Below are 27439 nucleotides of genomic sequence, written 5' to 3'. Positions count from 1 at the left end.
ATGAATCAATCAATCATTAAATTAAAAGAGCTTTGCAATTATTTCCTTATGAGATGAAACGATTAGCAATAACGCTAGCACAGATAGGAATAATTTTCAAATAAATTGTAATAACATTACAGTCTGCGTGTTCGAAACGAGGCAGCAAACACATCATGTTTACATTTGTACGTTCGTGGATTTCCCCTATCTCACGTGTCCCTTGCAATTGTTGATATTGCATGATACACGAAACTCCGTGGTTCTGTGGTTAGCACAGCTCGCTACGGTGCCAGGTGTCTCAGGTTTAAATCCTGGTCTAGACATTGGTGTCATTTGTTATTTCATCATATCATCCTCATCTTCGTGATTAGCCAAAGGTGGCAGGAAAGCGAATTAAAATAAACCAAATCAATCAATCAATTATGGAGATATTTTAGAATGAGTAATCTTGAATTTCAGTCAGCTCATTATTTGTCTTGCTCAGTTTATAAATAGTGTCAATGCTTCTTACAACATCGCAAGTACCATTAATGTTTTGGATTTTGCTCAGGCAAGACTCCCAAGTTGTTTTCAAGTCGTCTCTCTTACCGAGGAACGCTAGTGGCAACCCTGCCACGCGCCCCTGGTAGTTATGTCAGAGCAAGCGTTTGCTGTGTTGGGTTGCATACGTACAGGATAGATTTTAAGCGCTTACAGCGCAGAAACTAAGCGCTTTCGAGGTAAAGTTTATAGGGAAAAGTTACTTGTTTTTATGATATCTACCAGCAGCCAAGCGTTGTTGAAAGAGTTTTGCGACACCCTGTATAATTACACATATATAATGTGTGTGTAATTCTTGATCTCATGTTGACAAAGTAACATACAAGGGCCTACAGGGTGATTCAAAAGTCCCTTAACACCCTATAGAAAGTAAATGAGTTAGGCTGGGTACAATTGGTCATGGACGTCCGCCATATTGAAGTGAACTAAAAATATTTAAATGGGATAGAGGTGGCGTGCATTAACGTCCTCAGAATTTTTCACAGGGAGGGGCAAGCAAGGATTTTCTTTCCAGGGGGCAAAGGATGCATATTTTTCGACATAATAGTTATGCCCCTTGTAAAAAAAAACACTGCTCAAGTCTGAAACTATCATGCTCCTTCAACGTACTTATAATAATTAACATAAATTAATATGACTGAAATAAAATTGTGTGAAATATGTAATTTTTAGGTGGACATTAATTTTCCAGGATGGGACGTGGCCCCTCGTTGACCCTACTTCCGGACGTCTATGGTGATGTGCATTGGCGCCGATTTGTTCAGAGAGGGGTGGGGGCAAAGCTAAGTAAAGCATAAATACTGATTTGATTCTATTTGTGCGGGGGGGAATTTGCTTTTTTTTATTTATTTACTTTTGTTGGGGCCTAATACGCTGGAGTTAACCTCTGGAAAATTGTAATTACAATAAACAGCTTTTGCAACAAAACATATATATCAGGGTACATCGAACTTTATTAGCTGTACAAAATAATAACTGTACTTCTGTGATTATGTAATTATACAGGGGGGCCTCCCCCATGGCGCAGTGGTAGCGTCATTGCCTTGTAATGAAGGGGTCCCGGGTTCGATACCCGGTGGAGGTACAAGTGGTTCGGATCCCACTTTAAACTGTAGGTCCAGTCCCGATTAGCCTCACTGTGCACAAAGTGGACTTAAAACAGCAACTCAATTATACAGGGTGTCCCACGAACGGCGCAACTGGGAATTAAGAGTGACGTTACTTTGTAACCGAAACCTGTACATACATAAGTCATACACCAAATGTTAGCCCTGTCCAAGTAGATATTTTCAAACATAGAAACAAGAAACGGGGTGCAGTGTTGTTCATGCAGTGTTTATTTATTTATTTATTTATTTATTTATTTATAAGCAATCCCATAACAGAGCAATGCTCCAATTACAATGGGATATTACAACAATACTCACATTATGCAACACAAAAAAAGAAAAAAGAAAATAAAAAGATAAAAAATACAATACAAATACAATACAATATACCCACCGACAAACATAATACAACTAATACAACAAAATAAAAATTATAAAATTAGAATAATACTATAGTACCAATATACATGAAGCTGAAGCTTCAGACTTCAAACAGTATAACGAAACCCCATATTAAAACCCGCACTAAGCAAAAGAGATAAACACCCAACTCTCATTTTGATATTTTTCATATAAACATAAACATAAAAGATAATATACAAATCCATGACGTTAAGTGCAATTCAATACATACAATACACAACATAAAAATAAGAAAATTAAATACCATTTATCGTTACATCTTAACTTTGTCTTGAATAGTAGCCCTTTATTACTGATATGTACTTTGCGTAAGGGAATGCAAAATCTACATCAATTTTATCCTTAACAATATTATTATGTAGTCTACACATACTAATGACCACAGAATTCTGATGGACCAAATTTTTGGAAAAAGTGCATATAAACGGTTGACGCAATCTTAATGATTGAGGTTTAGTACAGAAGTTTAATCTTTGCAAAACTTCTTCTGTTTCGGTTAGACCATTAACCAAGGGCGCCGACTTTCCAAAATTTCTGTGGGTGCATATCAATGGCGGTTAGATCTGTGATTATCAAGTATTATATACTTTAAACAACTTACATGCACAATGATTGCAAGAGGCAATGATATTATCAACACGTTACTAAAAGAAAATACCAAATTCATACAAATAAAAATGAAAAAAAATCTTCATAAATGCAAATAATTTTAATTGTATTGCAGAAAGAACTATGCAAGGATTTTGTTGTGAACAGAAACTACAAAATGACTAACTTCATGTACCAAATAATAATAATAATAATAATCATGACATGTTAACTTTCAATATAAAACACATTCCTTCTTACGTCATTTGCACTTATGAATTTCTTTATGAACATGCAAAATTGCCAAATCATTCAATCTTTTTTGGGTCATTGTTGACCGCAAAAACGTTTTCATTTCGAACAAATGCATTACACGAATCCCTGTCTGCAGAAGTAGCAGTTGCCGACGGGAGCACTATACTGGAATCAAAAGCATTTTTACACACACTACAGATCACTTTGTCCAATTCTTTGTCGTAATAAATCCAAGGAAATGTATTTTTCCATCCTTCATGGTATGACCTGCCTGACGATTTCTTGACACTTGTTCCTAATGTACTACAGGAACTGGCAGAAGACACATTCTCGGGTTCCTTATTTTTTGACTGTACATGCTTTTCACTATGTTCAGTGTCAGTAATATCCACCTGTGATGACGACGACAAACGTATGACGAATTTATCCATAGCGACTAGCAAACCTACTGTTCGAATTCGAAAATATGTAAAGAAGCAATACTCAATATTGTGTTTCAGCTTTCCACACGCGTCCCGTGCCACGTTCGGAAATTGCGAAAATTTTTGCCCGGCGAAGTAGACATTTTAACTTCCATCTCAATGTTTTAATTGCTTATTATTTTTTGATAATGGCAAGTGAGAAATATTTATTTTATTTTGTTTTTATCAAACTAAAAATCTTGTGGGTGCGGCGCACCCACACGATTCTTTATGTGGGTGCTCGAGCCCCGGAGCACCCACGTAGTCGGCGCGCATGCCATTAACAACTTTATATAATAAAATATGCTTTGCAATATCAGATCTAGTTTTCAAAGAGGAAAATTCAAACTCAGTTAGTAGCATATTAAAAGGTATTCTTAACACATAAGACGATTTTTTGTATTTTTTAAAGAACAGATATCTTAAAAATTTATTCTGGATTCGTTCGAGTTTATCAATATATAATTGGAAGTAAGGACTCCAGATTACATTAGCGTATTCCAATTTACTCCTCACCAGAGCATTATACACAACTGTTAAGGCTTTACTACACTGCATTTCCTTTGTGTTTCTAAATATAAATCCCAGAGTTTTGAAACCATTAACTACTAGTTTATCAACATGGTTCTTGTAAGTTAGTTTAGAATCCAGAATTATTCCTAAATCTTTAATTATATTGACTCTCTGAAGACCCACATTACCAATAGTATAATTAAATAAAAATGGAGATGAAATTCTTGTAAATGTCATGGAAAAGCATTTAGCAACATTAAAATAGAGCTTATTTCTTATACACCATTGATGGCATTCACTCAAATCGGACTGTAATTCTGTAAGATCCTTAAATTTTACAATATTCTTGTAGAGTTTTAAATCATCTGCGTATAAGAGACACTTTGAGTAATTAACAACAGAAGGTAAGTCATTAATATATAATAAGAACAATAAGGGACCAAGATTGGATCCCTGTGGAACACCCGAATGACTAATATATGTACTCGATGAACAAGCATTATAAAGAACATACTGCTCTCTATTCAATATGTAAGACTGAAATAAAGCAACTAAATCATCCGAGAAACCGAACTGTACCAATTTTTGTAAAAGGATGCGGTGATTTAGCTTATCAAACGCTTTTGCAAAGTCAGTGTAAATTACATCTACTGCTTGATTTTGATTAACTGCCTCAGCGATATATTGAGTAAAGGTAACGAGATTAGTTACAGTAGATCTTCTCGGTATAAATCCATGTTGACAAGAAGATAAATAGGGTTTAACATGGAAAAATATTTTATTGTAGAGTATTTGTTCGAATATTTTAGCAGGTACAGATATTAATGAAATCGGTCTATAATTTGTGATGTCACTAGGGTTACAAGATTTTAATATGGGACAAACTTTACTTATCTTCCATAAAGTAGGAAACTTACCCGAATTTAAAATCAGATTATAAATTTTACATAAAGGATAACATAACCACTCACCACAACCTTTAAATACATACGAGGGTATTCCATCTGGCCCACAAGATTTACTTGATTTTAATTTCCGAATAGACTGTTTACATTCATCCTCCTTGATCTCCATTACAACTAAACAGTGACTCACATCCATGGTTAAATTACCAATATCCAACAGCTCTGTATCCTCTTTTTCATAGACACTACTAAAATATTCAGCAAACGAGTCTGCGATAGACTGATTAGAATCAAGAACCGTACCTTTATATGTCATTGTATTCACTCGAGTATTCCCTTTCTTCTTATTGTTAATAAAATCCCAAAAGCACTTTGGATTAGTTTTAATAGCTTCTTCGGAGTTACTAATATATGCTCTATATGCAGCATTAATCAGCTTCTTTGATTCTTTACGAAGCTCCTTAAATCTTAATACATTAATAGCTGAATGTTTTTTTTTCTTCCTATAATTTTCCTTTGACTTTAACACATTTATAATTTCTTGAGTGAACCAGCATGGATAAGACCGTTTCTTATGTTTCTTTTTTGGTACTCGTCTCGTGATGACTTCATTTAATATTTTGTAAAAATACGATACAGCTTTATCTGGATCATCAAAGTTACCTAATGCATCCCAGTTCACTTCCTTAATGTCTTTATACATATTATAAAAGTCCGCCTTCCGAAAATTAAGAATGTTAGTAGTTCTGTTTTTAATATTACTTTTTGCATTACCAGTGTTGACATGTAATTCTAACGGTGGATGATGTCTATCAGTCTTCACGAGAGGATCCGTACACATTCGAACTTCCGGTAAATTATCTACGTTCGTTAATACTAGATCAAGCGTTCTATTATTGATATTTTTAATATTATTTATGCTAACAAGACCAGTCAGAGACACAAAATTATGCAATTCCATTTCAATTTGATTCCCTTGTGTCAAATCATGAGTCGACTCAATAATAGACGGAATATTAAAGTCTCCAATTATTATAATTTTACAGCTACATATATTGAACATATCTTCTACAAATGCATAAAATGTTTGATAAGCTATAACATTTGACTTCGGCGGGAAGTATACACAAATTACAAATAAAGAGTAAATTTCAAGCCCAATCTTAATGCATACAATCTCAACATTTTCAATATTAACATCTATGTTTCTTACATAATAATTACTTTTTACAGCTATTAAAGCACCTCCACCCCTTTTATCCATTCTATCCTGACGAAAAATTACATACCTATTATCGCTAAATTCAGAGTCCGTTACATTAGCCGTAAGCCAAGTTTCAGTTATGGCAATTATGTCATAATTGTTCCCTAACACACTCAGATACATATCCGTTAGTTTAGTATTTAAGCCACAAACATTTTGATAATAAAATGACAAATTTGTGTGACTCGCCATTCTAAACAAGAGCACGAACATCATGCACTGACTTAAGTATATGTACCCGAGAGTCATTAGCTGCTTTTCTAAGTTTTATATTGCCTGCCCAGTCAATCCAAAGAAAAGCATAATTTCTTTCATTTTTAAGTTTTCTAGCCTCATTGAATACACTCCTCCTTAGCGGTGTTAAATTACAATTAATATATACAGGCCCCCCCTGATTCAGACCGAGGTCCCTACAGTGTAACGTCCTTTTTACTTTACGTCTACGAAGAACTTCATCTCTGACGTCCCTCTTTACAAATTTAATTATTATACCAGGTACATTTTGATTTGATGATTTCAATCTATGACAACAATCAATCATGTTGTCTTCAAGTTTTACATCCAAAGCCTGACCTACATTCTTAACAATATTCACTACATTTTCGTTTTCACTAGTTGGGACCCCATGTATTTCCAAAGTGTATATGTACCATACTGGTCCAGTTCATCCAACTGTAATTCTAAAGTTCCTATTTTCTTCTGTAATCTGGCATTCTCGCTTCTTAAATCATCTATTACCTCCATACATTTCTTCAATTCAACGCTTTGACACTTCAATAGATTGGCGTTCTCGTCTAATTTTTCATGAGCTAAATTCAGTGATTTCCCAATCTCATCCTCCACCGTTTTATTACTTCTCCTTATTACATTTATTTCCTCCTTTACATCTAACAAAAGACGATACATCTCATCATGGGTAGGATGATGATCATCAGAAACCACGGGTGTTCCATCACCAATACTACCTCGGCGAGATTTTACACACACATCGCAGATCCATGATTGTTCCATAGAACGCATAAATTTAATGTCATCCTCCTTTAAATTCACACAGGCGCTGTGATAAATATTGTTGCCAAATATAAGTGAAAGTGTAAATTTATTTTTCCACAAAGCATGGAAAATTGCATGTCAAACATTCGTACGGAAATTTGGACGTCAATTTCCACCTTGGGTAGGTGGACTATTTCGCCATCTATAGTTCAGAGAAGAAAACCGATCGTTTTCGCGTATAGCCAATCCTGAAATGCCTCGTAAAGGCGTACCGGTCCAAATGGGTGTTTTAAAAAAAATATGAGGTACAGTGGCAACACTGTTGATGTTTGAAGGCAACAAAAGGTGTGTTTAGTGATGGTCTATGACATGGAAATACTGGAAACAGGAAAAAAAGAAAATGAAAATTTTCCTTTTTTCCCGTTTCCAGTATTTCCATGTCATAGACCATCACTAAACACACCTTTTGTTGCCTTCAAACATCAACAGTGTTGCCACTGTACCTCATATTTTTTTTAAAACACCCATTTGGACCGGTACGCCTTTACGAGGCATTTCAGGATTGGCTATACGCGAAAACGATCGGTTTTCTTCTCTGAACTATAGATGGCGAAATAGTCCACCTACCCAAGGTGGAAATTGACGTCCAAATTTCCGTACGAATGTTTGACATGCAATTTTCCATGCTTTGTGGAAAAATAAATTTACACTTTCACTTACATTTGGCAACACTACATGAACAACACTGCACCCCGTTTGTTGTTTCTATGTTTAAAAATATCTACTTGGACAGGGCTAACATTTGGTGTATGACTTATGTATGTACAGGTTTCGGTTACAAAGTAACGCCACTCTTAATTCCCAGTTGCGCCGTTCATGGGACACCCTGTATAACACAATACTTTACATGCAACTTTTTACTGAGAATTTCATTATCATATTCGGTTTATAATAAGGGGTGGGCCAAGATAAACAGAACCCAACCAAAAAATGAACATATGAACTATTAGGTTATTTTATTGTATATTTTTATACAATTAGATCACAGACAGACGCCTACTCACATGCATTTCTCCGTATCTACAGGCACTGCTGGAAATGTGGACCACCATGGTACAGGCACAGGGTGGCCCGATGGATCACGTTCAGTGCGACTTGCTGTAACTCGTTCGTTTGGATGTCGCCGATGGCGTTGCGTATGTTTTCTTTCGGCGTGTCAATAGTTCGTGGATTGTTGTGGTACAGCTTGCCCTTCAGGTTACCTCACAAATAAAAATCACAACTGGATAGATCAGGGAACCGTGGAGGGCATAGATTTTTTGAGACTGTTCTGTCAGGTGTGAAAACTGAATGCACTGCTTCCAAGGAGACGCGTGCTGTTGCGCCGTTCTGCTGGAAATACGCGAAACGTCGTCGTTCGTGTGGCGTCAATTGATGTGCGAAGGACTCGAAGATGTCGGCAATGTTGCTAGATCGAATATCTTCTCCCATGTCGGGTTCGGTTTATCTTGGCCAACCCAGTACTTATTCCTACAATCCTTTATAGGAGTTTAATATCTTCACACATAATTACAAAAAAAAAAAAAAAAAAAAAAGAGAAGGCCCAAGATAAAATTTTCATCCAGACTAGGTCGATTTTTGGTATCGCAACTGTCAACCTTGTCATAACATACCATTCATAATGTACCATGCTTTTTCCTTAATTCATTGTCGGATTGAAAAGGGAAATACTGAAATAGTAAACGCACAAGCACAAGAAATACACTCAGACTGAGTGATAGTTGAACATTATGGATTCTGCCCATTTCAGAGCAGAATCCTGTGTAATTTTCCATTTGTTGTATACGATGCATGTGTGTGCAATTTTTTTTACTTCTATGTTGAAAGTTTTCTGTACATTGGGCCCCCAATAGGGGGGGGGGGGGCGCAAACGTAAACTGGAGGGCCCTTGGCCGCCCTGGCCCCTCCTGTTTCGCCCGTTGTGATGTAATATGTATGTGACACTGTTTTATTTTCTCACACCTGGAAAATGATACATTTGTTACAATCATGCAGTTATAACTTTTCTCTGATTAATAAGTTGAAGAAACCTTCATCACTGCATTTCTCGTGAAATCCTAGCCTGGGAGACAGGGGTGGGAGATCTAAGGTCGGGATTTTTCCGGCTTTGTCCCCGTTTAAAGCGGCTCCAGGGCCCACCCAGCCTGAAATCAAATGGTACCCTGTGTGTGTGTGGGGGGGGGGGGGGGCAAAGGCGGCCGGAGTGTGTTGCTGATCACATCACCTCCAAGATATCCGACATGGAAAATATGTGGGGCCCTATCCCCACATACCCTAAATGTGCCTTCATGACACGGTGCTATATGCACAGGGAACTTTACTTTTACCTGTATATATTGTATTCGTTTCTGTACCCCTGAGAAACTACGCACATACGAACCCTCTACTACGTCAATGGCTGAGGGCCCCCTAAAGACTTAACTTGTCTCTGCCCCCCCCCCCCCCGCACTGCGGGGTTTTGCGGCTTGTATATCCCGGCACTATGATAGAGGTATACTACAAATTTTACCGTCCCCATTAATTCGAAGTGATATTACTGTAATACAAACTTACCCCATAATTGCAAGTGATATTGCTGCACAACATACAAAACACCAATAATTCTTGGCCACATAGTTTTACTAAGATTTTTGTTCTCCGAATATTTTTAGGAATATGTGGTGGATAGTAGAAAACCATAATTCCTCCACCTCCAAAACGTATGCACATATTTAAGATATTTCGCATACTTCAACACAGAGTGTCAAAGCAGAAAGTTTGTATTTCTATTTTATTACAATAATAAACGTCAGAATATAACACTATTATTCCAAGTTAATGTTATATATAATTCAAACCTCCTCCTCTCAAATGTTGATGGCTCAGTCCGCGCCAAGTTTTTGTGGGCACCGCTAGCAGAATTTTTAAAAATAAAAAATAGAATGCAAGGAACGCTTTTCTCGGGGAGTTGACGTGACCGTTCGAAATGAGGGGGATGCGAGGGGGTGATATCTCCCCAGTTAACTCCAAGCTAACATTTTCCATTTGCGCTGCCTCCCTACAATAAAATATCCCTGCTCTAACTGAAAGTCGAAATTCGAGCACTCAATGTGCAGCGAAAGGAGAAATTTTGGATATAATTAGACTGATGGTGTGCGTGTCTATATTACAAACATTAATTACATTCAACAAGTTCTGTCTTCCGTTTTATTAACATTTAATGGTTAAAGAGTTAATCTATCAGAGCGGAAACAAATTTAGGTGATGAATCCTCTTTTTTAAAGAAAAAAACCCGTATTGTTGTTGTGTTGGGAGAAATGATAAGGTGTCATTGGGTACGCTACTATAAACACGCACAAGAATACGTGCTTTGGAACCTCATATAATTAACCTGTGAAACGAAACGAGTTAGCGCTGTGAGAGGTTGCATCCTGCTCCTTCACGCACGTCACATGTTTAAGCCAATGGCTGAGCTCCTTTCGTCTTGCACTTGCTGCCAGTCAGTGTTGCCACATGAAGGGAAATTTCCCTTTTGCAGGGAAATTTGGACCGAAATTTAAGCCATAGGGAAAAGGGAACTTCTATGAAAAATACAATTTCAGGGAAATTTTAAGACATCTGACTACATTATTACAGTATATGTTACGTTCCAGTTTCATATTCACATTTTCATTTTTTCTGTTCTTTTTTCTGCTCCCTTGAATATAGCCTGTATCTATTTATATTTCTGTTAAGTATATCGCTTTTCTGCACCTTCGGATAATAGTAACGATGAGGATTAACGATTAAATTGACCTGGGACATCTGATCAGGAAGCGATGAAAGTGACATGTATATGTGAAAAAATTATCATTTTTTATTCACACGGACATGTACCAACGGAAATACTACTACTACTGCTTCCACCACCACCACCACTAATAATAATAATAATAATTACAGCTACTGCTACTACCACTACTAATACTTATTATTATTGTATGATTTGCTTAGGTGAAGGGAAAAATTGGTCCAAAAAGGGAAATTTTGCCCCTTGGAAAGGGAAATTGTGAACTCATATTGTGACAACACTGCTGCCAGTAGCTCCATCTATAAACCTGGTGAAAATTCATTACGTGTTCTACAAATGGGTGAAAGCCAGGGTATGGTATCCCTTTGCAATTACTTCCTATATTTTTATTGATGTTGCAAGGACTTGGATATTTATTTTGGACACAGAAGATACGAGAAATAGACGATGCTTATAAAATACAGTGCGCAAGCAGGGAAGAAAATAAAATCACTATCGAATGGAAAGGAGCCAAGGAGCACCGGTAAGTGAATATCTCATGTAAGGTGGAAATCAAAATGGCGTCGCGAAAGGAAGAACGCAGATGTGTTTTCTCTTCTGTTGCATTGAAAAACGCATGCACGTGTTCTTGTTATGTTTACTTTTCGATGACACACGAATGGGTCGTGATGATACATAAATAATTTAAAGGAGATTATAGTGTCAAACATGGGATGTAAAAGTATGTGTGTTAAAAAAAGCTAATAACATACAACGAAAGTAGAACACCCATTTTGTCAATCTGTACTTGCTCGGTCAATTGTATTTTTGTGTGTATATGTAGAATTTTAATGTTACACATATGCTTATGCCTACCATAAGTTACTTCGAGGGGAGGGAGTGACAACAGTTTTGGCACCGCCAGCGTAGAATGTTCCACAGGCGTAAGCTAGGTATAAGGACGGGGGAGGAGTTCTATATTACTCATGAATAAAGATATGGTAAATTGTGTATTAATCAGCCAGGGAATGCCACATTTGACCATTTATGTTAATGAATGTATGTCATTATGGTATTTGTCACATAAAATTATGCAATTTTAATGATTTTTTTCACCACAAAATCTAATGTTATGATGACTTTACTGTGGTTTTTGGCCCAAGTTCCTTTTGTTTTATTGTGATTTCATTATACTACGAATGCAATTTGAACATGGTTCGATTTCGAGGAACGACTTAAGATGACCGTACCCCTCTCCGATTTTCTTCATATTTGGCGTACACTCTAATTGAGGCCTTGGTAACAGTTTGATTTAGCGAAAACACATTTCTTCAAATTTACAGGAGAAAAGACGGGAAAGTACGGTACTACTTTACTATACCGGAGACACCTATCAATGATTTATTTGGTACTATTATCTTATGAGGGAAACACCTACGAATCATATATTTCGGACTTCTTTACATTGCTAACATGTTATTTTCGAATGTGGAACATTTCCTAAAGTGAAATAATGCATATCAATGTCTATTTCTTAGATTTACGACACTTTACTATACCAGAGACGGATTTCTTCAAATTTACAGGAGAAAGTACTTACGCAAATCATTTTCTGTGGCGTTGTTGATGTTCGGGAATGTAGTTTTGATCCATTTTAATGCAAAAGCATGTGGTTTTCTACGAAAATATATTTCCGACGCGCTATTGCTACTGCCGCCATTTGCTTTCTGCACGAGAGCACAATACGCTCTTGTATTGTCCGTATATGCTAAATTGAATGAAAGGAGTGCTAATGGAACCTAACCTAACAGGTCTAACCTAACCTAGTAGGCATACCTCGTCCCCGTGATGGTTTGTGGGGCTATCGTGAATTTTTGGTCTAATTTCAATGATTTTTGGGGCTACCCGTGGATAGTTTGTGGGAAATAAGGAACAACAGTAAGTACTCTATAATGTAAGAAATAGACATTATTTTCGTTAGAAATTCATTATTTCACCTAAATAAATGTTCCACAATGCAGAATAATACGTTAGCAATGTAAAAAATTGCAAAATAAATCATTGATAGGTGTCTCTGGTATAGTAAAGTAGTACCTTCTTATCTGTAACACATTATGGCCGTGATAGGGTACTGGTTTAGGAGGCATTCTGAGAGTGTTTTGTCGATTTATGCAGTGTTGCAACCTCGTTCACCGGAAAATATCTACTTTTGTGCCCGGATTTGAAATTATGCTAATACGTCGCAAACCATTGACGTTAGCCCCAAAAACCATTTTCCGTAAGGTTAAGTTAGGTTAGGCAAGCATAGTTAAAAAAAAAAAAAATACTCGACATGTCATGTTCTAGTGAAAACACTGGCTACGGGGTTGCATCATCTTTACACACGGAACATTGCACTCTCGTGCAGAAAGCCAATGGCGGGAGCAGAAACAGCATGTTGGACAGAGATTTTCGCAGAAAACAACACGCATTCACATTAAAATGGATCAAATCTACATTTTGGAACTTCCACAACGCTAAAGAAAATGATTTCCGTAAGTACTTTCTCCTGTAAATTTGAAGAAATCCGTTTCCCTCATACGATAATGTTACCATTTATTTCACAATTTTTTACATTGCTAACGTACTATTCTGCATTGCGGAACATTTCTTTAGGTGAAATATTGAATTTCTAACGAAAATAATATATATTTCTTACAATAACGAGTACTTGCTGTTGTTCCTTATTTCCCACAAACCTTCCACGGGCAGCCTCAAAAACCATTGACCTTAGCCCAAAAATTCACGATAGCCCCACGAACCATCACAGGGACGAGGTATGCCTACTAGGTTAGGTTAGGTTCCATTAGTGCTCCTTTCGTTCAATTTAGAATATACGGACAATATGAGAGCGTATTGTGCTCTCATGCAGAAAGCAAATGGCGGCAGCAGCAATAGCACGTCGGAAATAGATTTTCGTAGATAACCACATGCTTCCGCATTAAAATGGATCAAAACTACATTTCCAAACATCAAAAACGCTACAGAAAATGATTTGCGTAAGTACTTTCTCCTGTAAATTTGAAGAAATCCGTCTCCGGTATAGTAAAGTGTTACCGAAAGTACTTACGGAATTTAGTTCTTGTGGACTTTCTGAAGCTGGGAATAGTGTTTTTTCGAATCTTGCACCTTATTCGGCCTGTAAATAAGGTATTTTTCGACATTCATGTATCTCTGTTGCACAATAGGTCGTGACACCATTACCGTCGACTACGTGAATCAAATGTTCCGTGTGTTGTGCGTTCGTTTATGTAACCTGCTGTCAGTGTAGCAACCATGCGGTAGTTTGACAAGATGACGTGTCAAGGTTGCATTGTGAAAATGTTCCACGAGATTTTTTAATTGAACAGGAATCGTGATGGAAGAAATGGAATGTCCTAAATGTTCTAGTATATGTAAGCTACACATTGGACCGGATGGGAAGTGGATCTATATCTGTACGAAAAGAGTCCAGGGGCGTGGTTAATTAATGTACAAATGATTTCCATGTGGATTTAGAATTTCTGCAAGAAAGGGTACATTTATAGGACAAAATAAAGTCAGTGTACCAAAGATCGTGAAATTTTGTAAGCTTTGGTTGTTGTTGCCCTACCCAAGGCAACAATTCATAGAATTCGAACTGAACATCTGTCCAGGAACAATTGTGGACTGGTCACTGCAGACAAGTGTGCGAGGAATGGCTAATTGCGAATTCGAGACCAATAGGAGGTCCAGGTGTGGTTGTAAAAGTGGATGGATCAAAGTTCGGAAAGGCAAAGACATGTTTAAATAGAAGGGCACGTCCAGTTGGGGGTCAGTGGGTGTTTGGAGGAATTGAAAGGGAGAACAGTGAACGTCTCTTCATGGTTCCTGTAGAAAACCGCAAGGAACAAACTCTGCTGGAAGTAATACGACAATTCATCCTTCCTGGAACAATTATTATATCTGATTGCTTGATAGCATGTATCAACTTGCAGGGAGCAGGCTACACACACCTCAGAGTTAACCACAGTGTGGAGTTCATCGACACACCTGCAAGTGCACATATCCATCATAAAAACTTGCGAAGAATGAGAGGCGACAATGTACAAATTTATTCTCAAGACATAGGGAGAGCTTGGCGTAATGTTTGTCATTCCATCCCAATGTTTAGTCGCAAGAAGTATCACTTCTCAGGCTACTTATTGGAGTACCTCTTCAAGAGAAATTTTCCACTAGAGAGAAGAGTCTATAAATTTTTAAAGCAAGCCGGTAGCATGCAATACATTTAAGTGTAGTGAAAGTGACAGTGTTTTTTTTTTTAATTTATTTTTCTATGTTTGCCTAACCTAACTGAACCTAACCTTCCGTGAATGGTTTGTGGAACAATTTTCGATTGAAAACCTTTTGTGAATAGCTTTTGCGGCATTTATCGGTTCATAAGTTTGGAAACACTGCATATCAGCTGACAACAATGCATATCAGCTGACGATAGACAATGTGAGTCAAGATTTGGCCGCCGAATTAGCAACGACCAATAAATACTTATAATGTTAAAAATAATGCTTTTTTCATTGTAAAAAAAGTAATCCCAAGTTGGAAAATGTTCCGCTATGCATATGAGGTAAGTACAAATGAAATTAATTTGAAAATAAAAGAGTTAAATGTGTTTTCACTATAACTAGTATACTGAGGCCTAATCATGAATCTGAAGTTAAAAGTTGTCGGAAACTTCTAGAAATTTCAAAATAAGCTAAAATAAAGCGTTAGTTTTCGGAATGGAAACCGTAGATTTTCGCAAAATTTTGTGTTTCACAAGGAAATATATATTCCTGATATTACCACGACACCAAATTTTAACTATGTGTACCTAACCACACGTCAATGGTTCGTGGGGCTAGCATCAATGGTCCGCAATTACTTTGCAATTTCTAGACGTTTCTGACAAATTTTAACTTCAGATTCGTCATTAGCAGGTCTCAATTAGTAAGTATGTCAAATATGAAGAAAGTCGGAGAGGTGTCTGGTCATCTTAAGTTATACCGATTTCGATTTACTTCTGTTAACACACAGTGAGGATTTTTAGAGATTACTTAAGATTTTGTGCATCAGTTTACAATACCGGACCACTCTCCAATTTGTATAAAATTTCGCCTACGTACTAATTTCGGTGTCCTGGTGACGTATCTGTAGTTCATATTTGGCGGTCACTTGTTAAAATTGTACATTTATGTGTAGAACTTGTAAAATAACCTTGCGATTTACCACGGCGATTGTCCATACACAGCAATTCAGAACCATCTTTCTTTCGCAATTCATTAATGGTCTTCCTTTACACACAACAATCTGGCTACCTTGAATATTGACGTCAGACAAGGAAAGCCCACGAGGTTAGGTTAGGCCTATTAGGTTATGTTCCATTAGCATAAATACAAAGAAAAATTAATATTTTCGCTAAGAGACGCGTTACCTTGTCTTGCCTAACATGAAAAAGCTCTCTCCCGTGACGTCAGAATACAATGTTGCTAAAGTGTTGTGCGATAAGTGACTCCCATTCGGGGAAAATGGCATTTTCCGTGGAGCTGCTGTTCTTATGGTAGGGTTACGTGGAGAAAACATAGTTTATTTCGTTTTGTTCTCGATTTCCATACTCGACCGCCAATTATTACATGCAGATACGTGATTAGGAGTTCACAATTATGAGTAGGCGAAATTCATAGAAATTGGAGAGTGGTCTGGTATTGTAAACTCTTTCCAGATTTTGTTCAATAGGTGCTTTCGTAGTTAGGTTAGGCAGGCCAGGTATGGTTCAGGTAGCATTAAAATTAAGTCCCATTAAAAGTTTAGTATCCCCGAAACGTCTGAAATTTCTTTATTTTCTTCTTTTTCACATTGGTACTTACATATTCTGCATTCCTGAGGATTCTTGAAGGTGCCATTTCATTTTTTTCATGCAAATAATCTCAATTTTCGACATATCGAGTAGCCTAATTCTTGTTTGTTCGTTTTTGCTTGTGTTACACGCAATATGGCAGAGGAATATTGACTAGCGTTGTCCATGATCAGTGGATATGCAGTGTTGCAACCTTCATCGAAAAATACGTGCTTTTGTGTTACTGATTTTGGTAACAGATTCGATTGTTTATGATTTTTCCTAGCACAAAGACTAATTATCGTAGAATTTTGGAAATCATTGTCACACGAAATTTGAACCTTCCTTAAAGTAATGACCACTCTTTGGACTCGAAAAGAAGTTATTTATGTTGAAAAAAAACTTGAAAATTACCTTACGCACTTCTCATGGACAAGATATTCTCCGTCGACAAGCGACAGTAAATATCGTAGAAGCGTTGAAATGAATGTAGAAGTAAATCGGAACCTTAGTAGAATGCATGTAGGGACTTTATTTTAATGCTAAGGGAACCAAACCTAACCTGCCTAACCTAACCACGAAAGCATATATTGAACAAAACCTTAAGTAATTGCTAAAACTCTGCAGTATGTGTTAACAGATGTACATCGAAATCGAACCATGTAAAAATTGCATTCGTAGCATGATGAAATCGCAATAAAACAAAAGGAACTTGGGCTCTGATGTTGTATATTTTTTCCAGGTTCGAAAACCCCTCAAACCATTCATAAATAGCCCCACAAACCATTCATAAATAGCCCCACGAACCATTCACGGATAGCTTAAGTTAGGTAAGGCAAACAGTTAAAATTGTCATGTTCTTGGAAAACAATGGTGTGGTTGGAAACACTGACCGGTGGTTACATCATTGAACGCACTCAACATTTGATTCACATAGTGGAAGGACGTAGAGGCAACAGCTTTCGTCCATTGGAGAGACTTTAATCTTCAAAAACACATGATTTACCGGCGAAATAAATTAAACGATGGGGGGGGGGGGGACACTTCCACGACCTTTCAAAAGTGTACAGAAAGTCAGTTCGGTAAGTACTTTCTCCTGTAAAATTGAAGAAATAACCTACGTCCCTAAATGCATTCTACTAAGGTTCCGATTTACCTACATTAATTCCCACTAGTCTACAATTTTTACTGTCGCTTCTCAACAGAAAATACATTGACCATGGGAAGCATGCATACTTGCGTAAGGTAATTTTTAAGTTGTTTTTTTTTTCAACATAAATAACTTTTTTTTTTTCATAATCCAAACAGTCCTCGTTATTTTAAGGAAGGTTCAAATTTCATGTGACAATGATTGCCAAAATTCTACAGCAATTAGTCTTCCTGCTAGGAGAATGAAAAGAATCATAAACCAATCAGAACCTTTACCCACTGTGTGATGTCACTTCCATCCTTGGCTCCATGTCTTGAGGCTAGGTTCAAATGTTGAAGTATATAATTAAACTTTTGTGTGTGCAGAATTTCTGCAAGAACTGTGTATGATTAATCTATGTTTCCACCATATGGCCCAAGTAGCTCTGATTGTGTTTTGCTGAGACTATTATACGCACACCTATTCTAAACCGAATTCCATAGAACACAGAATGGGCGGTCTGAGTTTCGTTTGTGCAATGTTTTTATGAGGTGAGGCAAGCATTTACAATATTGGAAAATGGTGTGAAGTTATAGTTTTTCTTGTATGTACGCATTGCTTGCATTATAGAATTATTTTCTTGTAGTTTACGGTTATTACAAGCATAAGAAAACAGTTTTTCTTTGTGACGTTTCAGGAGAACACACGCTCCTTTCATCAGACATTTATTTTCATTTTGACTAAAGATACAGTTATAACATTGGTTAGTAATATTTTAAACAAAAAGAATCTTGTAATATAGCAACTTAACTGTGAAAAAAGAAGTCTGTTTATTTTTATTTGAGGTTTTTTAAAATTATGAATCCCAAATATCATCAGGTAATTCAAATTCATCATTGTTTTCACAAAGTCTCTTGATGTTTTCTGTTACATTAAATTTTAAAGATGGTGGCTTACTCCATTTGTGAAAAAGATCCATACTGGATCTATGTTACCATTTGCATTGGGGGCTTTGTACAAGTGAACGTAATACTGAAAATTACAGTCCAAGTACAACAACAGACTGGTCATTGCTTGCCTACCACTTCATCAACATGAAGTATTCAGGACAAAGGTCAATAAACTTACAATAAGTATTAATTATTTTATGAAATACGAAATGCATGAGGTGAAAAGTCAATATGTAGTTTCCATTTTCTAGTTGCAGTAGACATACCTGTCGTCAAATCCCACCTCTGCCCTAAGTGTTTAGGGTACTTTGGATGCATATAGAAATGCTTTATGTTAGGTGTTATGTTATTTTCTGTTCCAAGGACTTGTAACCACAATATAGTAGCTGTTGGTCCTGTACATTCAGTTAACTAAACAGGATAAAGAGAGAATGTGTGTGTCACTTGCTATGTATAAATAATGTATCAAATATTTGGATGATATTTACTGGTTTAACGTTATGGACAAGAGTAATTTTGTGTCAATGCAGTTGGGAATCAACTGTGTGCACTGTTTTCAATATTGCATATAGTAAGTAACAACTGCAAGAGAAAGATATATATGGCGTATCGTAGAAATGGGAGATTTTTTATTCCCATTTTTCTTTGAGGACCGTCATAACAAACTAAATGTAAGTTCTTGTATTTGAACACAGTGTGCTATAAGGTAATTTTTTTTTGAGTTAGTTACCGTTTTGTAGATTCAGTAGACAATCGTGAAATTGTGCCCATTCTCTATGTCTTTATGGTACTTTTGATGCATCTATAAAAACTGTATATTAACGGTTTCATAATTTTCATTTTTAAGGACCTGTACCCACAGTGTACTTGGCAAGTATGACCAGTTAACTACAGACTATAGCTTGCTATAAATAATTATCAGATAGATCATGTTAGAAACAGGTTAGGCCTAGGGAGAATCATATTGTTGTGTTCAAAGAGGACGTCCACCAAATTGAATTCGGATTTTTTTTTCAATGGGAAGGCGGTGATGTGATATATCAAATCAGGTTAGAATATCATGGAAATGCAATGGTGAAGGTTTTTTCGACGTATCTTTAATCAGTAAAAAGTTATGACCATATCTGACAGTTACAAAACCTGCTCCTTGTTCCTGAATGCACACTCGTAGGCATCTCTCCCAAGCATGCAGAAAATTTTGCAACGTAGACCGTGTCATAGCATTGCAAGCAGCATGATCCGAACGATTGATGGTTGACTAACACCACATTCTTGTGATAACACTGTCCAAGAATGGTTTTGTTAAAATTAAAGTTTCAACGGTTCTTTATGTTTCACCATTTTATTGTAACAATAAAAATATAATTCTGCATTATTATTGCAGCATGCAGTCCATAATAAGCTGATTGGTAGGCAATATTTAAAATATTTTTATGTCTTTGCTCCAACAATACACTAGTAACTTTAGGCCATTGATGTCTGCATGAATGTAGTGAATTGCATGATGATCCTGATTTTGTGGGGAGTGTTTCAACAGCTGAACCTCACTTAATAACTGGATAGGATCTTAACTATTTAGTTCGAGATCTAGAGTTAAGTATGGATAAAGCGAACTGCTTGCATCGCGATTAAAAGGATGGCATTTATTGGAGAGTGACACTAGAGTTCCTTTTTTCCGGCAACGCCAAAAAGACTTTGTAGATATGTATGCTGAAGATAAGGACCTTGTTTTCTGTTGTACCATCGATGGTCTATTAGAGTGACTAGGTATTGTCCATAAAAGTGAAGAATGACGTTTGTTTTTAGACTCTTGGAAAACAAGTTTGAAAGGAGTTGTGCTGCATAATGGAAATAAATATCCAAGCATTCCCATAGCATATTCCTGGGCATGAAGGAACGTTATGAAAACATGAAACTGTTAACAAATATCCAGTACTGTAAATATTCTTAGCAGATATGTGGAGATTTAAAAGTTACTGCTGTACTCTTAGGATTGCAACTAGGTTACACCAAATTTTGCTGTTTCCTATGTAAATGGGACAGCAGAGATAGAAAAAATAATTATGTTAAAAAGAACTGGCCGAAGAGAGAGTCACTCATCGCAGGACAGGAGAATGTTGTTCATCCACCACTTGTAAGTCCAGACAAAATCTTACTGCCTCCTCTCCACATAAAGCTTGGTCTGATGAAGAATTTTGTAAAAGGAATGGACCGTGAGGGTAGTGGATTTATGTTCCTCAAAGAGAAGTTTCCGCGAATTACTGAGGCGAAACTAAAAGAGGGAATATTTGTTGGCCCTCAAATCAGGAAACTAATGAAAGATAATGGTTTTGAAAAGAGCCTAAATGAGCTGGAATTGGCTGCTTGGTAATCTTTGAAGGAAGTTAGCATAAATTTCCTCCGAAACTACAAGTCAGAAAATTACAGAGATCTTGTCAGTAATTTGATTCAGAACTGTCATGCTCTGGGGTGTAATATGTATCTGAAGATACACTTTTTAAGACTCCCACCTCGATTTCTTCTCACAAAACCTTGGGACAATGAGCGGCGAACATGGAGAACGTTTCCACCAGGAAATTGGTGAAAAGGAAAGGCGCTACCAGGGAAAATTGACTCCAAATATGTTGGCAGATTATTGCTGGACACTAAAAAGAGATGTTCCTCAGGCAAAGTGCAGCCGAAAATCAAGTTCGAAGACATTCTAGATACAGGTAATGGACAAAAAAATATGAACACCTTGGTTTGCAAAGGCCTATATACGCCGTCGTGGAAAAGGAACAACACTCAGCAGAGGTTTCAACCATCTAGTGGCGATGAAAGCAAACATATCAGTTTATCAGAAGCTGGTGTGAGAGTTGCATGCGAGCAGTCAGCTATCCGTCAAATGCAGGTATGTCCGACCTTTCAGACTTCAAAAGAGGCATTATCATAGGAGCCCGCCTGGCTACACTTGTTGGTGTAGCACGGAGCACAATGTCAACTGTTCTGACAGCATACAGACAACATGGAAAGACAACGTCTGCAAAGGAGAATAGTGGGCGAAAAACAAAGTTATCCAACAGGGGTCGACGTGTGTTGAAGCGAATAGTGACTCGAAAGCACAAGACAACACTGTCCCAGATAACCGCAGAGATGAACAATCACCTCCAGGACCCTATATCAACGAAAACCTTTCAAAGGGAGCTGCATTCTGTGAACATTCATGGCACAGTTGCCATCCCCAAACCGTTGGTGACTCCACGTAATGCAGTGACACGAAGAAGGTGGTGCCAAGAGCACAAGAATTGGACACAGCAGCAATGGGAACATGTGATATGGTCAGACGAATCGTCTTTCACATTATTTCAGACCACAGGATGTGTATATGTGTGAAGAACTCCTGCTGAAGCATTTGATATTGACTGCTTAGTGCCTACCGTGAAACATGGTGGGGGGTCTGTGATGGTTTGGGGGGCTATATCTTGGAATGGTGTTCGCCCACTTGTCGTCCTGCGTGGGAGAATCAACGCAGAGAAGTACTGCACCATCCTGGGTGACCACCTCCATCCCATGGTTCAGACTTTGTTTCCCGATGCATGCCCCATCTTCCAAGATGATAACGCCCCTATACACACTGCTAGGTGCTTTGATGCATGGTTTGATGAGCACAGTGATGAAGTAGAACATCTCATCTGGTGTCCACAGTCCCCCGATCTTAACATCATTGAGCCTTTGTGGGGTATTTTGGAGGCCAAAGTGCGTAATCGGTTTCCACCTCCAATTAGGGTGACCAGATGCATACATTAAAAAAAGAGGACAGACATGGTGAAAAAGGAGGACAAATCACAAAAAAAGAGGACACCACAAAAAATGCAAAGATATTTGTCATTAATCTTAATTTAATCACTATAAAAATCTTACCTACAGTTTGCTTACACATACTTATCAGATGATCTGATTTTTTCCAACAACTTTGGAGTTTTTAAAAGATAATCGTAGAAGTCAATACAAGAATATTCTTTGAAATTGTATTGAATCATGATAAGCCCCTTTACAGAATCTACACTCAACCTGTTCCTTTCATCTGTTGATATTAGTGAGAAAATTCTCTCCACATTTGCATTATGTCCAGGTATCGAAAAGAAATATTCTGCTATCTTTAGAAGTTCAGAATGGCAGTCAGAAGACTTGCTTGATTGGAAATATGTGGTCCATTTCTCATTACAGCTCATATTTTGTAATTCAGGATTACCACTAACAAACTGCTTCAAGTTACAAAATTGGTCAAAACATTTAACATCATCAATGTGAATTCCTTTGGACCCTAAGTATTTCATACATTCTTCAACATCACTGTACTTCAGATTTGTTAAATTCATCCACTTAAAACACTTAAACTCATCAAAACTTTGTGACCACTTTTGTATGTATTCAACACAAGACTCATACAGCAACATAGCATCCTTCATGAATTGTTCTACCTCTTTAACAAACCCATCTTTTTCAGCACTTTCAATAATTTCTCTTACCTTTAAACAAAGAAAGCTACCTTCTAATCTATTCGTCAACACCTGACAAACATAACTAAGAATGTCTATAATCTCAAGCACAGAATTTTGCTCTTTTTCCAATTCTTGGATTTTAGAATGGAATATGCCCATAATTGAATGTAAATGCAACAAATAAGCTTTACTTAACCTGTTTTCAAAGAACTGAATTAAAATTTTAGGTGGCTTAGGTTGTGACAAGAAGTACGATTTTAATGCCGTGAACATTTCCAGCACTCTTTCAATGCCAGGGAAAAGTGACAACCACCTTGTTTTGGAATGGGACAGCAATTGCTTGTAATTAATATCAACAAACTCGCAGAAAGACTTTAGCTCCTCTGTTCTAACAGTATAAATTGAAAAATAATTGTACAGTTTCAAGATTATACACTCTATGTCTATTGATAAATTATCAGCTCCATGCTGTACAGCATTGTGTAAAATATGAGCTGGACAACCCACACCTAATAGATTCTCATTTAGTGATTTCTTTAGGTTGCTGTAAATATTCTTCCCTTCTTTTCGATTGACTCCTCCAAAATTAGTATTTGTATTGTCCCCTGCAAAAGCTACACACTTATCTGACAAACCTAGATTTTCTAATGTTTCCTTAACATAACTTGTTATGGTTTCAGCTTTCTCATTTGGAGTTGTCTTTAGTTCAATTACTTTTGTTTTGATGCCACCCACTTTGTAATTGTAGTACTGTATTAGAATAGGAAACATTTTCATACAACCATGGTTACTTCCATCAGTTGATACTCCAAAACAAGAAATTCCCTTCAAACATCTAAGGAATGTGGAGCAATAACATTATTTATAATACACTGAGTTTTTGTTCTTCCTGTCGATACTTTCTTTGCAATATCTGAATCACTGTATATAACTTGATTTAATTTTGGTGTACAATCCATAGATCTGTAGCTAAAATGGTGCCTAACTGTATGAAATGCTAGACCTCCCTCGGCTGCAAGTACACGATGAGCTAGCGCTGAAGTAGACTCTTGTTGAAGAAATATCTTTTCCAGTGGAGTTGATGAACTGGAACACTGAAGGCTTTTCTTGTGTTTATGGGATGCAATATGATGTTCCAAATCTTGACTACCTGTAACAAAATATTTTAATATTAGGGCTCGGAAGTTGATGACCTAAAAAATGTAAAAAAAAAGACCACCCCTTAACAATGAAAGCTTGATTTTTCACAAATTACAAGACTAGTTGAATAATTTGATAAAATCAGTTTCATGGTTTAAACTATGAAAGCAAAGGGAAAAAAAGCAGTTAAGTGCTAATGTAATTTTCTATAATTTTACTTCAAGGTTATTTTAAATACTCCACAAGTCATTCACCTCCATTCAGAATGGGCCTTGCATGACAGTAGTCAGTCAGAACCTGAAAATACAGTTTTGCTTCGTGAGCAATTGTGCTGATCGCAGACCACTTAATTTCGGTTATTTTGCAATTTGTACGCGTGACCGCCAAATTTTAACTGCAGATTCGTGATTAGGAGAGCAAAAGTAGTGAGTATGTCGAATTTGAAACAAATTGGAGGAACTCCCGGTATTGTAAAATCGCTTCACAATCATGGCCTAAAAATAATAGTGCCCTCTTAAATTGACCATATTTATGATTAATGGCATACTTGCTAATAAGATGACCATGTGTGGTAATTTGGTACTAGTTAGATATAGCAAAAACACATTTAAATCATTTATTTTCAAATTAATTTCATTTGTACTTACCTCATATGCATAGTGAAACATTTTTCAACTTGGGATTACTTTTTTTTCAAATCTTGATTCACGCTGTCTATCGTCAGCTGATATGCAGTGTTACCAAACTTATGAACCGATAATTGCAGCACAAACTATTCACAAAGGTTTTTTAAGCGAAAATTGATCCACAAACCATTCACGGAAGGTTAGGTAAGGCAAACATAGAAAATTGAATTGAAAAAAAAAAAAAAACCTCGCACGTTATCTTGTAAAACTACTGTGTGGTTGCTACACTAACACTTATTAACTGAAAAATGATGGTTTTTAGGCTAAAATTGATCCACAAACCATTCACAGAAGGTTAGGTTCAGTTAGGTTAGGCAAACAGAAAATTAAATTGAAAAAAAAAAAAAAAATAAACGCTCACACATCATCTTGTAAAACTACCACGTGGTTGCTACACTGACAGGGGGTTACATAATCGAAGGCACGGAACATTTGATTCACGTATTCCACGGTAATGGTGGCACAAGCTATCGTGCAACGGAGATACATGAATGTCGAAAATTACATTATTTACCGGCTGAATAAATTGCAGGAATGGAAAAAACACCATTTCCAGCTTCCAAAAGTGCACAGGAACTCAATTCCATAAGTACTTTCCCGTCTTTTCTCCTGTAAATTTCAAGAAATGTATTTTTGCTATATCTAACTGTTACCGGTAATTTATGTAAGGTATGCTAGCAAATGCATTTAAAATTCTTGAAACAACTGGGAGAAAAAATGATACTAAAAATGCAACAAAAACAGGAATAATACTGCAAAAATGGACTAAAAACCAAAAGGGCAGAAAATGCAAAATAAAAACAATATTTTCTGGTTCTGACTGAAGTGAAACAGACTAGTTTCACGTTTAGTATTCTCTTCAACGCCCAGAAAAAAGATGATTTGTCAATTCCCTGACCCTATTTATGATAGCTACTCAATGAAGTACTATGTAATGCATAGTGTTATGATTAATAATAATTGCAATTTCGTTCCATCACTATTTTTTTAGCATTAAAAGTGGCATTCGATCGATTTCGATGCTTTTTGCAATATGAAATGTGTCTCAGTGTATGAAAACAACAAACAAAAGATATAGGCTATTTCATCCTAAAGTACTTCCACCATTTATTCTTAAAATTTGGCTGTATGCACAGACTATAGAAAAAAAACGAAAAAAAACTTGCAAATGATTTATCACACCTAACACTCCAAACCCAACAATCTACAATTATAAACACTACTAAATTTCAAACAATCTAAAATTGTAAACACTACTAAATCTAGCCCTTGTAACGATAATTTTAAATTTTGGTTTCGTTGTCAGTACGTCGTGTTTAATTTGCTTTATTTGATAATACATTTTAATGTAATGAATGGTTGCAATGTTGGAAACATGACTATTACTTTCCATATGCAAACATGTGTTATTACTACGTATTTATCTACTTGAATTATTACATGTACCTACCTTTGTTTGCTACTGGGACGTAAGTTTCAGCAGTGCATATCTTACATTCAGCTTCATATTTGTTTCTTCCTTCCTTAAAAGCAGGATATTTTCTTCCGAGATCGTTAGTGAATTTACACTTTCGCTTCGGCATTTCATGAAAAGAAAATTCTCACCACATTTTTCTGTATCGCTCGTATGACCCACGTGTATCACAGATAAAACTTGCGGCGAATGAAAAACTGCACTCGTAAACAAGGTTAATGCACAGACTAAATGCACACACGCTATATGCGCACAGATTAGAAATAGGCTATATACGTTTCCGCTTGCATCTGGGACGCATCCAGTATCTACGCGTTCAGCGGGCAAAGCAACGAGGAGTTGGAATCTGATGACTGATTCGTGTAAAGTGTTCGTGGTTCGGATCGCAGATGATGATCAGTGAGCATTGCTCGAATACTAAACACGCCAAGTGAGGTTTTTGGACGTAAAATAACAAGTGGTGATCGTTATGCGTGGAACAATTTCATGAGCAGTATATTGACAATGGTCCAAAAAGGAGGACATTTTCCGATTTTTCAGAAATCCGCCCGGACGCCGGACAGACACCGAAAAAGGAGGACATGTCCGGATAAAAGAGGACGTCTGGTCACCCTACCTCCAATGACACTTTCGGAACTTGAGACTGTTTTGTGCGAGGAGTGGCTACGTATTGTAGTTCACACTGTACAGGACCTTTATTTGTCTATCCCACGTAGGATACCACTCTCATTGAGGCAAGGGGGGGGGGGCAACCCCCTCTTAATACAAGTTTTCTGCAATTGCATTGGTGTTCATATTATTTTGTCCATTACCTGTATGCCATTGTAAATAATATTGCATTGTATTACTATAAAGCTATATGTGATTTG

At 36.8% G+C, this 27439-nt stretch overlaps 1 protein-coding gene across 2 annotated transcripts in view; it reads left to right on the top strand.

Annotated features, from left to right (window-relative positions):
* The first annotated feature begins 11182 nt into the window (after positions 1 to 11182).
* Positions 11183 to 27439, top strand: part of LOC146003856 (uncharacterized) — a 91982-nt gene continuing 75725 nt past the window's right edge. For both annotated transcript variants that reach the window (XM_083142327.1, XM_083142326.1), the window contains exon 1: positions 11183 to 11385. In XM_083142327.1, coding sequence (XP_082998453.1) covers positions 11310 to 11385 — 76 coding nt within the window. In that variant the 5' untranslated portion in view covers positions 11183 to 11309. The remainder of the gene's footprint in view (positions 11386 to 27439) is intronic.

The sequence above is a fragment of the Lepisma saccharinum genome, chromosome 20, assembly GCF_977018435.1.
Source record: "Lepisma saccharinum chromosome 20, izLepSacc3.1, whole genome shotgun sequence".
NCBI lineage: Eukaryota > Metazoa > Arthropoda > Insecta > Zygentoma > Lepismatidae > Lepisma > Lepisma saccharinum.
Note: the sequence above shows the minus strand (reverse complement) of the source record. Positions and strands in the feature narration are given on the sequence as shown.